The sequence below is a fragment of the Parasteatoda tepidariorum genome, chromosome 4 (assembly GCF_043381705.1).
Source record: "Parasteatoda tepidariorum isolate YZ-2023 chromosome 4, CAS_Ptep_4.0, whole genome shotgun sequence".
Classification (NCBI taxonomy): Eukaryota; Metazoa; Arthropoda; class Arachnida; order Araneae; family Theridiidae; genus Parasteatoda; species Parasteatoda tepidariorum.
This window is the reverse complement of record NC_092207.1, coordinates 74,935,670-74,951,250: the sequence shown is the minus strand read 5'-3', so window position 1 is coordinate 74,951,250 and position 15,581 is coordinate 74,935,670. Positions and strand designations below refer to the sequence as shown.

The 15,581-nt window shown below is 26.7% G+C and overlaps 2 protein-coding genes across 2 annotated transcripts in view; one reads left to right on the top strand and one right to left on the bottom strand.

The window, feature by feature from the left end:
• The window catches only part of LOC107455662 (heme-binding protein 1), a 24,296-nt gene extending 22,837 nt beyond the window's left edge, over positions 1-1,459 (bottom strand). The window contains exon 1 of the mRNA XM_043048461.2: positions 1,393-1,459. The gene's annotated coding sequence lies outside the window, so the exon portion shown is untranslated. The remainder of the gene's footprint in view (positions 1-1,392) is intronic.
• Positions 1,452-15,581, top strand: part of LOC107455616 (prolyl 3-hydroxylase 1) — a 27,020-nt gene continuing 12,890 nt past the window's right edge. The window contains exons 1-7 of the mRNA XM_043048460.2: positions 1,452-2,207; positions 5,026-5,178; positions 6,591-6,762; positions 10,577-10,702; positions 12,106-12,242; positions 13,265-13,357; positions 15,315-15,554. Coding sequence (XP_042904394.1) covers positions 1,776-2,207; positions 5,026-5,178; positions 6,591-6,762; positions 10,577-10,702; positions 12,106-12,242; positions 13,265-13,357; positions 15,315-15,554 — 1,353 coding nt within the window. The 5' untranslated portion in view covers positions 1,452-1,775. The remainder of the gene's footprint in view (positions 2,208-5,025; positions 5,179-6,590; positions 6,763-10,576; positions 10,703-12,105; positions 12,243-13,264; positions 13,358-15,314; positions 15,555-15,581) is intronic.

The window sequence follows — 15,581 nt, the reverse complement described above, 5'->3', positions numbered from 1 at the left end:
TATGAATTTTATTTTAGTATTATTATTATTTCTAGTGTGCCACTACCAAGTTATCATCAAAACTTAGCACCTTTTCTGGCACATGAGACAAATACAGAAATCATCTTTTTAAAACTTTTAATGGCTTTAGAGTTCTTAAGGATTTTTTTATATACATTTATACATAAAATCCTTATAATAATGGTTTAATAATAAATTAAAATAAATTAATTTTAAAATAATAAATATACCTGTAATAAAAAATCAATAAATTGATGGATATACAGTAGCAATTTCAAATGCAAGAAATAAAAGTTAAATTAGAATAGAGAGTTAAAATCTGTTAAAACAATGAAACTGAGAAGTTCTGAAGAAGCTGAAAAGTAAAATTATAAATTGGACATGAAAATGAAATTTAATTTATAATTTTAGTTAAATTTATACTTTCATTCAATAAAAAATAAAAACTTTTGCCAGAAGTTAAGAAACGAATGCTTTTGCATGCTTTTTTTTCTTCTTTTGTTTAACAGGATATACAGATGTTTTTATATTTGTGCAAAAAAATTAAAAACATTCAATCATTAATTAACAATGAAAACAGGTTTGAAAAGGATTTTAAAAAAATAAAAAAAAGGTGAAATTTTATAAAAATTAATAACTAGAAAAATCTATTATTATCATGGGTATCCAATTTCTGTGAGATTGAAATTAAAATTACCCAGTTAAAATAGCTCTCTAATTTACAAAAAAAATTCAGCCTTGCTCATTGTTCTCCACGCTAATGCCATGATTACTGCACTTTTTTCTACAATTTAGAAGCACATTTCTTATTGAATTGTTTTAATAATAGTGCAAAATATAAGAAAAAAAATATTGTTGCAAATATTCACATTTTACATATTACAAAGCAAAATTAGAGGGGAAAAGTGTATAATTTATAACAGGGGATTTCTTTCATATTCTTGTCTTAATCTTCGCTCAATACAAGAGCACGGGAGGGGGAGGGATAATCAATCTTCCGTAATTAATAAAAAAACCTATGCTTTGAAAATTTATAAGATACTAGGTAAGATATGTTATCCTATACTCCTTGATTCTGACATGTTCAGCCTCAGATCAAGATTAATATTGAGCTAATGCTTGCATTCTAAATATTTTCAAAATTTTATAATTTTAATTAAATAAAGCAATGAGATAATTTAAAAAAAGATAAAATAAAAAAACTAAAATGTTTCATCAAAAAAAAGATGTAAAAATTCACTAGTTGACGTCCCAGCATGTTAAGCATATTTTCCTAATCCAAAATCAAACAACTGCTTTTAAATAATAAGAACAGATGCTACATATTTCATACATTTTTGAATTCACATTAATACATAAATCCTTTTAATTTTAAGAATTTAATTAACTTACTGAGTTAAGAACGACTGCAATTCTAAATCACCTGTCGCTACTGCGTTGAAGTGAAAGTTAAAGTAGCAGCATTACTTTCGGTTTTCTATGTTTGTTTGTTTTTTCGTCTGCTAAAGAATTTTGTAATTAAATTGAAAATAATATTTCATACTGCATAAAAACAAATGAACAGTGATTTAAAAATTTTTAATTTATTTTCAAATCTTTTTAAAATAAAAATACTTTATTAAAGGCGCATATTATTTTTACGTTATTTACAAATCGAAACATCTGGTTTTCTGCTTAAACAAAAGTTAATGCGAAACGGATGTCAACATAAATTTCGGTGGGAAAGGCTGCAAAATTTAATTACGTAATAATATTACTAATGTTGAAGCTGAGAAATGATTAGCAAATGGAATGTTGTGTTAGCAAGTTTCTTTTTATTACACTATTCCTATGCTGACGTTCCTCTTGGAAATGTAAAATTGACTTACGAACAGTTATTCAAAATTGGTGTTGATGCATACCTTGAAAACCGGTGGACTGACTGTGTAACCTTATTTGAAAAAGCTCTTGAAGAATATTTCTACTATAATAGTGTTATTTTAAAATGTAGAAAAAAATGTCACGAAGAAAGATCTAACGTTTTTTACAATGTAACTGAAAGTTCATCTGATCTATGGCGTTTGCAAGCTAAAGTAACAGATATTGCTTTGTGTTTAATGACTTGTCATAAGTTTTACTTCCTGAATCGCCCTAAAACGTCTAAAGAAATAGATGATAACTTTGAAAAAAAATTGCCTTACAATTACTTACAGTTATGCTATTTTAAGGTGTGTTTAAAATGCTGTTTATCTTATGATTAGTTCGTTTATTTTGGATAGTAACTGCTATTCAACAAGAAATAACACGCTTATTTAATTTGAAAACTAAATTCAAAATTCAGCTGCATAGTAGAAGTTTTAAGCTAGTTTTTCCTTTCATGTATTGTTTGTATATTCTACTAAAGTGATTCTGCTAAACTTTGAAAACACCGGATCCTTTAGACCTAGGATTTCCAAACATTTGTGTTTATATTTTATTAAGACGGGTCTCTATTTAAAAATGAATTCTCCATCTCTTTATCACGTGTTATCATAGTTTTAAATTCCGAAGTTAGTGCACAGCATTTATTAATTTATTTTGCTGTGCTACAATAAAGAGGTTTAATTAAATTCAAGATTACTTAAGTAATTCCTGTTTTATGTAACATTATGGTATTTGAAAAACATATATTTTACTCACTTCTAAAATTATACAAAAATCGAAGAAATAAAGGAATCCTTATTTTTTTTAAAAATTGTTTTTGATTCATCAAAAAAATTTTTTAAGGATAATAAAATTGCATTAAAAATGTTTATGTATTAGCAATATATAATACTAAAAACATCTTTTACTAAATTCATAGCATTAGTACCTAACTTTTAAGGTTTCGCACTGGATTTTACAGAATTTTTAATTTGTAAAACAGCCTTTTTTAATTAATGTAAGCAGGGGTCCTAAAATTATAAATCTAAAGTAAATTCTAAAAATTTATAAAATGTTTTTTTTTATAAGAAATGTAAATTTCAGCATGAAAACTATGCATTTTTCATGGTCATAGGCTTAACTATAAATTTTAAACATTCTTATTTAAAGCATGTTAAAAATTAGAAATTCACAATTAGACCTTAGCTTTTAGTTATTATAAAAAATTTTTATTGCAAACTTTTTTTTGTAAAGTTTTTTTAGCATAAAGATATTTTCCCAATATTCATGTTTTTCAGGATATGCATTTAAAACATGTATAATTCCCCAAAATTTATGAAAATTTTCTGTTTTATTAATAAAATTATTAAAAATCATAGCACTCATTCTTGTGGAGTACTTATTTAAAGTTTTTTTTTTACTTTTATTTTGCATTTTTTTTCTGTTGACATTTTAATGGAGTATCTATAGCAGGGTTGGATTTTTGAAGTCTAAATATTAAATAAAATGCAAGAAAAGTACCCTCATTAAACAAATTATGTGTATATGCATATGATGCATTAACTATTAACAGCATTTAAAATGTTCATCCCGATTTGGATTAAATTATTCCATAAGACTGTAGATGCAACTATTTCCGCTCCAAACTTAAATTGTACTTTGAAAACTTTAATTGTTCTGTAAAAACTTTAATTGTTTTGAGATGTATTTTGCAGTTTGGGGTATTTTTTTGCTTAGATACCTTTAGGTACTCCAGGGATGACATTTTTTCGCTTTTGTCTTTCGAATTTCATCCTTTTTATCAAAAACTCCGATTCTCTAAAATGTTCGTTTTTTAAAAATAAATATTCCCCTTTTTCTGAAAATTCCGTCGTTGAAATAAAATAATTGTTTATTTCTGATTTTCAAAGATAAACAGACAATTCAAAGTAGCTGCTAACCCTTCCGCATTTTTACTTATTTTAGCGGTTTTCTCCGTTTTTATGCGTGGACAATAAGATTTTCTGACTTTTTACCCGTCCGCTAGATAACTCGTATTTTCTTAGTCCAGGTGTCGCTGCATTTTAATATCAAACATCGATTTTCGTATTTACTTGATTTAAAAGTTGCGCTTTGTGGTTCTTATTCATGCAAATTAAATATCGTACGTTGCAATTCTTATTTACGAGATTTAAAAATCCGATATCGCGATTTCTATTTACGCGTTTTTAAAATCAATGTAGCTATTTGTATTCACACGAGTTTAAAATCCAATGTCATGATTCTTTTTTGCGGTTGTAACATCAAACAACGATTTTCGTATTTACACGTGATTTAAAAATTAGGCTTTGGATTCGTACTCACGCGATTTAGAAATTATGCATCTCTATTCGTATTTACAAGATCTGAAAATTACGCATCATGATTTGTATTTTTACATTTTTTAAATCCAATATCGAGTTTCATATTCACGTGATTTCAAAATTCAATATCGTGATTCATATTCACGGGATTTTAAGATCCTTTATCGCGATTCTTGTAAGAAGTAAATTTTTTTCTTGAATTAGTTTCTATAAAAGTGGCAGATTTTCTATTAACGATTATTGGTATATATAGGCATTACAACATCAGCGAAGCTGGATGAGAATATGTTACTAATATTTTTGCTATAAATAACGTAAGATTTACTCGCTTTAAAATTCAGCTTTTTTGCCTTTTGGCCAATCTCATCCCTGGTACTCTAATTGTCTTTATTCATATTTTTTTTTCGAAGTTAGTTTATAACATTCTTTTATCACTAATATTCTTTATTTTCTCTTTTTGAATTGTATAGCATATTCTAGCTCTTGTGCCTTTAAGACATTTCAATTCAATTAAAAAACTTTTGTTTTTTTTCATCACTAAAAAACTTCATCAAATCACAATTATTAAATTTTGAATATCTTTCTCAAAATTCAATTATATAAACATAATTGGTCCTTATGTGTTTGGATAATAAAATATTTATATTTATTTTCCTTAAAAATATTACCTAGTTTAATTATTTAATGTGTATGTCAATTCTTTCACATACAGTTCCAAAGTTGCTAATCTGCATTGTATATTGCTAAGAAAATAGTTTTAAAAAGTTTTAACTTTATTTATTGATATTTTTTGTAATTTCAGATAGAGGAACCTGAAAAAGCAGCATCATGTGCCTATACTTTTTTGATCCATAACCCTCATCATGAAGTAATGCAAACTAATCTTCAGTATTATATGGGTTTGCCTGATTTAAAAGAAGATCGAATTATTTACCTGGAGCCAAAGTCTTATCAGGTGGGTTTCATTAGCTTGTTGTATTTTCTTAAACTGAGTTATTAAAGTTGAAATTGTTTATTAAGCACTCTGATTTAAGGAACTCCCAGATTTAATGAGAAAATTTTTCATACCAATTTTGTTTATCTGAAACGTCACCTTAAAGCCCCTACCAGCATATAGTGTGGCTTTGAGGAGAACTCCTCCAGACTAAAAGTCTGGGACTGTCTGCTGCTGTGGTAACAAGTGAGAGCACATTTCTAATGGGGGTGCAACGGAAGAATGAAGGTGTCGATTGGTTTACTCACATCGGCCTACACCAAGATTAAGATAAAACTATTCACCTAACACTCCTATTTGAAGTGACTTTTCCTTGTAACCATTGTACCCGCCATGACGCGAGATTGATGTCTGGAAGAGTTCTCCTGAAAGTCGCACTATAACTAGAAGTCAATGAAGTTTTTTAGTTCTCATTCATTTGTCAATTGTGATCCCTGTGGAAATCCCTGTTAATCCATCCATGTGGAGAAAAAAAAATCTATTATTGATGTGAGTTGTTTTTGATTAATCATGATGATAAGTACTCCTACTGGTATTATCTTATAAGATAGTAGGTACTGCGGTAATAGGTTTTCGCAGCCTCTGACTGGAAAATTACCATTTTGTTAGTAAAAATTCGTGAAAATTATTTTATTAGAGATAATTTCCTACTTTTCCTAGTTTATTCAAATGCATCTTCCCTATTTCGATTTTCTCAAAAATTAAATGTAAAAAAACAAAGGGGTAGAGTTTAAATGCTTCTCTTTATTTCAATTTTCTCAAAAATTAAATGTCGAAATACAGAGAAACAATGTAAAATTCTGAATTTGTATATTGCCATGAATCAAACAGTTATAATGATTAACAGATATTGCTGCTATGTAGACCTTTGAGTAGATTATCTATACACTATTGCTCTTGTGTCTATGTGAATATATTAAATCTGACCGTAATATGGAAAGAAGCAATTAAACCACTACTTTCAATATTCTTCAGAAGGGTTTGAAAACACCTCTTAATTGGAAAATAAATGTTATTTGCAGTAAATGTGCAATGTGCAAATCAGAAAAACGCTGAATTTTTGTTCAAATTTGTGTAAAAAAAAAGTAAGCTAATTTGTTAATTTTTATGTAGCTTTTTTTTTTAATTTTGGCATACTCTGTATAATGAGGAGCCTAAATTAATTACCAATTGTCTTGTTCTCTATGTTCTCCTTTTAAACAAGTTGACTGCACTTCTTCTTGATATCTTCGAAAGAAATACTTTTTTAAGGGACCTAAATTGTATTTTTTATTGTTTAAATTTTTATATAATATAAAATATTTGTAATGTTTAAAATAAATAATCTTTTAAATAATCATTAATTTTATTAATGACTTCATTTTATCTTTTAGGATCTCTTTTTGAAAGGTGCACAACTTTATACTGATGGTAAATATGCTGATTCTATTGAAGTTATGGAACTTTCTCTTAAAGAATATCTCTTAGCTGAAGAAGATTGTCGCATGCAGTGTGAAAAACCCATGATGGAATTATCAAGTGAAGAATTGTACATATCATTATCGAGTATGCATTTATAATTTTCTTTAAATGTATTTTTGTACACTTTAAGCACAATATAATTAATTGATAAATGTTTTAAGGATTCTTTCTAATTGTAAGGTTTGATTTATGACTTTAATATAGTAAATAAAAATTCGGTTGTCTGATTTTTTCCCAAAAAAGTATACTGTTTAATAATTTAAACCAGAATATTAGTAGTTAAATCTGATTGTAAATATTAAAACTTGATTATCTGTAATAATCAGGGATGAGATTTTTCCGCCTTTTGCTAGAATTCTGTTTTTTTATTTTTTTAATAAAAATGTTTTGTTTTTTACTCACTGTTATTTATTATTTTATTGATTCTTTTTATATTGTTTCTCTATTTCCGATAAGCTAGTTTCATTTCAATTCCATCGTAATTTCTGTTGTTAGATTTATAATTTTTTTTTGCCACTTTTCACATGTTTTTTGTTTTTTTTTAAATATAATATTATGGCGCGCAAATTTTGAAATAGAGTTATCACTTTTTGACACGTTTAAACTCCAAGAAAATAATGAATATCTTTTCTGCCATTTCCAATTTTTTTAATATTTTATATATTTTTTATATGATTTTATTCTGATAAGTATGTATTTCGAATTTAAGGAGTCACTCTTTTACACACTTGCTCATGCACTCAATTCTCATAGATTCTATGATAAATCCACATCCTTTATAGATAATTCTTTCGCGTGGCTCTGCGACTATTTTCCTGTGGTTTTTCCGATTCCGATATAATTAATACAATGTTATGTCTAGTAAATTTTGATAAGCTGAGATTCCATAATAATTCCATATTGATTTTTTATCAGCTATGCGAAGATAGCCCCCGAAAATGAGGAAAATAAAAAATTCAAACTGCATTCGTTTGACCATTTTTTGACCACAAATGACCACCCTTTAAATTTTTTTGACCACCCTTATTTTGGACATAATCCTGAAAATTAAATTCGGGGGCTAACTTCGCATTTTCACGCCAAATGAATAAAAATCNTATATATATATATATTTCAGATGGTGGAATAATGCCTGAATGTTTTGTCATTCTTCTTGAAAAAATCAAATAAATTTCAAAGTACGGAATTACTAAGATTTGAATAAAAATTCTGTTGCTTGATCGCATGTTCGAGGACATTTAATTTGTTCCCTGTAAGAATTAAAACTATTAATCCAACTTAGGGTCAGTAAGGTCTTTTAAAAAATGCCATTTGTTTTACAAACATTTTTTTAAGAAGAAAAAAACCCTCTACTTAAACATTTGCTCATAATAAAGCTTTTCTTTCGACAAATCTGATTGTATAGATTTGTAATATGATATACGATATAAATTGCATTAATTTACTATATATTGTAATATGATATACAATGTATTTGTAATATGATATACGATATAAATTGTATTAATTTACTATATATTGTAATATGATATACAATATATTTGTAATATGATATACGATATAAATTGCATTAATTGGCTACATTCTATATTGACAATTTTAAGTAATTCTTTAAATATATTTAATTTGAATATTTTTATAAATAGCACCGAAAATCCTCATGCTTTCTCCTTCCTTACTCTTTCTTTTTAAATATGGATAGTTGGTTGTGTAAAGCTAAGCGCAAATTAGCAGTAGGAATTAAAAATTTGCCATAAGACCCATTGATTTTTCTACCTAAGCTTGAAAAATCACACCATCCAATGTTATTGTGCTTGTAGGGTTATAACAGCTTCTTTCAATCTAACTTTCATCAAAACAAACAACAAATGAATTCTGAAGACTCCTCAAGCTTGTTACGATGCTACCCAAAATATAACAAACTGTGCTATTTTACACAGATATACCCAAATACACTCAAAACATGACAAACCTTACACTTTATTTATCTTGTGATATAAATTTTATTAAATTTGTGTTAGGCTTACGACCTGGTAGAATTTATAAATTCCAAAAAAACTCTTATAAACGGTAAAATAAAGCGTAAATTTAAACAAATTTCAATAATAACTTCCTAGAATATTAAACCTGTTCACACATCGACTCGTAAGCATAAACATATGCAGACGGGTACACCGGAAGTTTTCTGAATTTCTTCCGCTTTTCGGAAGCTTCTTATTGTTTACAATCAGTCAACCATCTATCAGGGATGAGATTTTTCCGCTTTTTAGCGGATTTCCGCGTTTTTAACTTTTATCTCTTAAATTTCAGCTTTTTTTTTCAAAAATTCAGATTTTCTAATTTCTTTTTTTTTATAAGTATTCCGCTTTTTCAGAAAATTCATCGATTTTCAAAGAAAAACAGAAAATTCCAACTACATAGCTACCAATCCTTTCTTATTTTTACTTATTTTACCTATTTTCTCCCCTTTTACACGCAGCAGATAAGATTTTCCGAATTTTTTACCCTCCCTCCAGATAGATCCGATTTTCATAGTTCAAACGACGCTGCTTCTGACAAGCCTGTTAGAGGTCCCAAGCCTGGAATCTGTTAATATCTCGATTCTTATTCACGCGATTTTGATATCAAACATAGCTTTTCATATTTGCGTGTTGCGATTTGAATATTATACGTTGTGATTCTTATTTACGAGATTTAAAAATCCAATATTGTGATTCATATTTACGTCTTTTTAAAAACCTATGTAGCGATTCGTATTCACACAAATTTAAAATCCAATATGTTGATTTGCTCATGCGGTTTATAATATCAAACATTGATTTTCGTATTTATACATGATTTTAAAATAAGGCATTGGGATTTGCATTCACGCATTCTAAAAGTTATGCATCATAATTCTTATTTATGCAATCTAAAAATTATGCATCATGATTCGTATTTACGCTATCTAAAAATTATGAATCGTGATTTGTATTTATGCTTTTAAAAACTCTATATCCCAGTTTGTATTTTCTCATTTTCAAAATCGTATATCTAGTTTCATATTCATGTGATTTCAAAATCCATAATTGTTATTCATATTCACGAAATTTTAAGATCAACTATAGCGATTCTTGTAAGAAGTAAATTTTTTTTTAATTAGTTACTATAAAGGTGACTGTTTTTCTAACGNTGCAGGGGTCGATGATCAAAAAAGTTTGGCAACCCCTGGATTAGACTATAATATGAACATAATGATTCGGTCCATTGTTAAAGTTTTTTTTTCCAATATAATTTAAAAAGTAATATTACTGATATATTTGCTATAAATCACATAACAGTATTTATTAAAAGAAATGAAATATTAATGTATATTCTCAGTAGTTTTAATTTGCTAAACCAGGTAGTTTTTCAAGTAGTAATTGTCTCTTATGTGAACGGAGGAAAAATACAATTTCCAGTTTTATTTTTTCAATTGGTAATTTTTTTTCACTAAATGTTAAGTATCAATGTAATCGTTTTTATAATAATAGATTAGTACACAATTGTATGTCAACACATTATTTATTACCTTAAACTGTCTGGAATTTAATATTAAAGTGTTGCGCTTGCGTAAAATTTACTATCGTGCAAATTCAGCTCTTTTGGCTAATCTCATCCCTGATCTATACATTTCTTAAGGATGTAAAAATAATAAATGATAAAAAAAAAAACTATTTATTGCTAGCATATTTTTTTAATTTTATCTCTTTTTTTTTCACAAAAATCAAAATGAATTAATAAAAATAAATTTTCAATTCATAATTCTTTATGTAACTATGTGTTTTAAAAATTATTCATGCTTTATTATTTTGTGATTAGTGATTTATTATTGTTGATTGGTTTTATTAGAATATTAAAACCTATTTTTCTTTCTTAGATCAGTTTACTTATAGCTTACGCTGTAAATTACATTGTCCTGAGAAAATGGCATATATGTATGGACAAAAACTTGAAGATTTATTTGCTAGTCATTATCACTATTTACAATTCAGTTATCATAAAAGTAAGTTAGATTTAAATAGTGTTTTTTTAAAACAAGAGTTTTTATTTTAAGAAAAGGGAAAATTATAATTTTTGCTTTTAAGTAAAAAATAATCTCATTTTTCTCTCATTTGGGTTGTTGCTCATATCTCATACCAATGATTTTGGATAGATTTGAATATAATCATTGTTGTATTATGCAAGACAAATTGTTGCACTTATCCCTTGATAACAAACATCATTTTATTGTGTAATATTAATGCAATTTATTTTATTGTTCATATCAAGTGAAATTCATATTTGGTTGCTTTTGAAAGAACTGGATTTTGCTAACGTTCTTTTTTCATTTGCAAAATCAAACAAAGAAAAAAGTACTTACAACTATTTTAACTGTTAACTTATACAATAACGAAAAGTAAAGTATTAAGAATAAATTATTAGAATCAAAACAAATTTGAAGATGATAAAACTTAATGATGTGTAGATTTTTTCCACTAGTTATTATTCATTTGATAAAAATGGAAAGAGCAAAAAATAATGGCTTTTTAACATTAAACCAACCTTTTTTAAAATAATATCCTTGTTAAACTGACAATCTCATTAAATCAGGAATTGTAATTGTAAGTATTAAAAATTGTTTGTAAAATTTGCAAGATTAGTATTAAAATCAAGTTGGGCATTATTTTTTTGATTTTTAGAATAATAAAATAAAACATGTCTTGTGTTTATTTTTTATGCATATTTAATTGATCATTGTTTTTTATGATATTTCTTTTAAATTGCTCTGTATCAATAAATATAGGACATTTGTTTTAAAGCTTGGATATTACCTAACTAAGTTATTTTTCTATATTAGAAATAGGAAAAATAATTTTTGTCTTTTTTTTTTAAACTCTTTTAATTAAATAAGATTTGTGATTTGTTATACCCTGGTTTTTAGCAGATCTTCTCTTTGTTTTATGTTTAGGTCAGTTATGTATTATTTAAATTCCTTTCTTTCTGTTTTTTTTAATTATACTTTTTTTTAAAAAAAATTTGTGTTTCTGAAATTTTATTTGTATGGCTGTTTTGTAGTCACATTTAAACCTGCCTGCTACAGTATTCTGTTATGCTTAAATGATAACTAATCTTAATTCTGTGGATTACTTCTTTTAATTTTTTCAGGATTTATAATCTTAATAGTTTAAAATTATATTTTCCACCAGGAATATGACATAGTTAGTTCTCTATCTTATGCAATTTACAACAACCCACTGAACTAAAATAATTTATAACTGCTGAAAATGTTTAATGATATAATAGGGTTATTTTTATTAAAACAGCCGTGATAGAATATTTTAAAATTATTTTAATTTGTTTTGTTAGTTTATAAACATTAATTACTGTTCCTTAACTTTCAAATTGATTAATTTTTATTGCTTTCAGCAAACAAACAAAAAGAGGCTTGTTCAGCTGTGGCATCCTATCTTCTTTTACACCCAGAAGACGACACAATGATTTCTAATAAAGAATATTATTCAAAATTGCCTGGCGTATCTGAAGAGTGGTTTCACCCTAGAAAAGTAATCTCTTGCATTTTATTTGTCAGAAAAATGACAGCTCCAAAGTTCATTTTATTTGTCACAGCTTAAACTCTCATGTCTCTTATTTTATTTTTTAAAAAAAAAATTGTTAGCAAAAAAACTGTTTTAAACATAAATAGATTTGGCATAATCTTTTAGAAATTTTTCATTACTCTTAAGTACAATTTTTTTTTTCTTTTGTAAAAAGTTTAAAACAATATACAAAAAAAATTGGCTAGTGGAAATGTCAAAGAAAATTGATTTCACACTCTTGCTGTAAGTCTTAAACATATATCTCTAAAATGAGTAATTATCTTATATTTTACATCATTGTTTATTGCAAATTTCTGAAAATATAAAATTAACTTTGACTCTTGCATATCTTTCATGTAAGGTTATGAAATTTTTTATGAATAATCTTTGACACTTAAAAATACACACAATCTCATTTTTGTTTGGAAGCAGTGGGTTCATTACATTCACAAATAATTGCTTCTTTTTTTTTTGTCTTATGCTAAGCAAAATTGTCATCTAACGTTTCTCGATATTGAAACCAAGAGATTATTCTCTTAAAAACTAGCTCTAGTAATATTTATGACTTTATCTGATTTTTATAAAATAACCCTATTTCCTGTCATTTTGATGAATGAACATCAAGATAAATTTTTGTTAAACACCAAAACTTCCTAGAATTCATTAATTCTTTTATTGGTTGTTTATTATAGAAAACATATTTGCTTGAATATTTTTTTAAAAAAAAATCAATATTTGATGCATATTAGTAAAATTCAAAAATTTAGCTTTAGCTAATCATTTACATGAATAAAGATTTTACCAGTGAATGTAGATAGCTATTTGCTGAAATCTCTGATCTGTTTGCTTTTGAGCATCATTACCTTAAAATAAATCTTATTAAGTTATTTATGATATTATGATGATAAATCTTATTAAGTTATTATGACTATATATATTTGATATTCTAGAAATTTTTTTTAAACATTTCTGCAAAATTATATTAATAGGAAGCCATACAATTTCATGAACAAAGTACAAGGGAAAAAGATCTGCTAAAAGCTATTGAAAAGGCTTTTCAGTTTGACGGCAGTACATCTCAGGTACTAATCTATTTTCTACTTTTAAAAAACATGCATTGCTTTTTACTTTGAAATATTTTAATTTACTGTAATTCAGCAAGACATATTGTTAGATCAAATTTATTCATAATCTTCTCATTGTTTTCACACAAAAAATTCTTACTCTATAATCATAATTCATGCACTTTTTATGAATGGGAACATATATCATTACAGTAATTATTGGGTAATTATAATAAATGTGTAGGTAAAATATAAAATACTAGTGTTAGAAATTTTTTTTATTTTGTAGTAGTAGTAGTAACAGTACTTCATTTGCCTCACACTAGAGCTGTACAATGGGCTCTTTTTTTCTCTTTTTTTTGTATGTAAAATTAATATACTTGTATTAAGTGTTTTATGTTGTGCAATCATGAAAAGTTTTTATGATTTTCAAAACAAAGTGATTAAGTTGTAATTTGAAATATAGAGTTTTATCATAGTTATATGCTTGAATAATATTTATTAAATTTGGAAAAAAAATTATCAACAGTGATTTTCTTTTTCATTATTATTTTTAAACTTAGACTGGTTTGTAAGTTCTTTTTTCCAAATATCTTCAAAAACAAAATTACATGTTACTACAAACATGTAATTTTGTTAAAAAAATGCAACTATTCTTGTTGGAAGTGTGTTGGCTTAGTTTTAATGACAAGTAAATTTGCGCAATCTAAAAAAAAAATTTTTTTAATTTTTTTAACATTTTGATAAACATATTCTTCCTAATTGCTTTTTTGTCACTGACAAAGTGCAGTTTTAAATTAATATGCCCTATGTTTGTGTTACTTGCAATGACTTTTTATTATGATTAAAAAATTTAATTGATTTTCCTTCATTCTCTTAACAATAAATAATTTGACAGTTTTGTCTAAGTTATATTGTTAAAAACTTATACTACAAAAACATACTTATTCTATCAAATTTTTCTGTTAAATTATTTTCTGTAATGTTGATTTATTATATTCTGAGCAGGGCTCGAAAAAACTCCGAGGACGGCTTGCCCAACAATGTACCTGTCCTCCTTTGAAACTAACCCGTAGGTTCTAAATAAATAAAAATATAATTTTCTCTTATTTGTTACAAACATTTATTATAATTTTCTCTTATTTATTACAAACATTTATATAAATTGCACAATGAATTAGTAGTTACTTGGATTACATTATACATTAATAAGCGAAATACTAGGTTAATAATAGTAACCTCGTATTTCTTTATGACATAATTTATTTATTTTATTAAATAATTTAAATGGCAAAGGTCAAGTTATCTGGAATGTCAATTTATCTGAGGTAACTGCGTTTTTTAAATGAATCAAATATGACGTTTGCCAGTTCTACAATCAAGCTAATGATTTACAGAGGTTTCTGGACGGAAATCTGAAAGGGGTTTTCCATTTAGGTAGATGTTCATAATTACGTTTAGCGCTTCTTGTTTAAGACCAGTAAGNTTTTTCTGTAAGTTCATTGCTGAAAAACCCCTTTCAAACACTGCAGTACTCCCAGACAGAGAAAACATCAATTCTAATAACAAGAATTGAAAATTTATCATGAAAATTAACAGGAAAATGGCCGTCCGCGCGGACATCGTATTCGAGAAATTCATTGTCCGCGGGGAATTTTTGACCGCCGAAGGCCGGTGGTTTTTCGAACCCTGATTCTGAGTGATAAGTAATCCTGACAACAAATTCATTGTCTTCTCATTTGGCATAAGAGGCTTTGAAGGTTTCTTATTGTTTCATAAATGTAAGAAAATACCATTTTATAATTTATCAACAATTTGTTCTAACATTCAATGAAGGAACATTTTTATTTTTTTAAGATTTACTTTAAATGACTAGATAACACAAAGATTAGGCTTTCCTCAAGATGCGGTTTGGACTATTTAATACATTTTCTTGTTAAAAACAAATTTTAAATTTATTGATATTTAACTACAGGAAGCATCCCAGATTTTAACTCCACCTCCTAAATCATCTTCCCCTGCAGTGTCCAGTTTCAACAAACCTTTATTGGGTAAAGCAACAGAAAAATTATCACAATCTGAAATTAATCATTGGCTGAAGGAATCAAAAATTTCACCTTTCATGAATGAGAAAGATCTTAAAGGAACTAACAGAGTCGCTTTCTCAGGATTTGCCACACAGAAAGAGTGCCAGCAGTTAATGGATTTGGCTATGGTAATTAGGATTTGTGTTATTTTTATG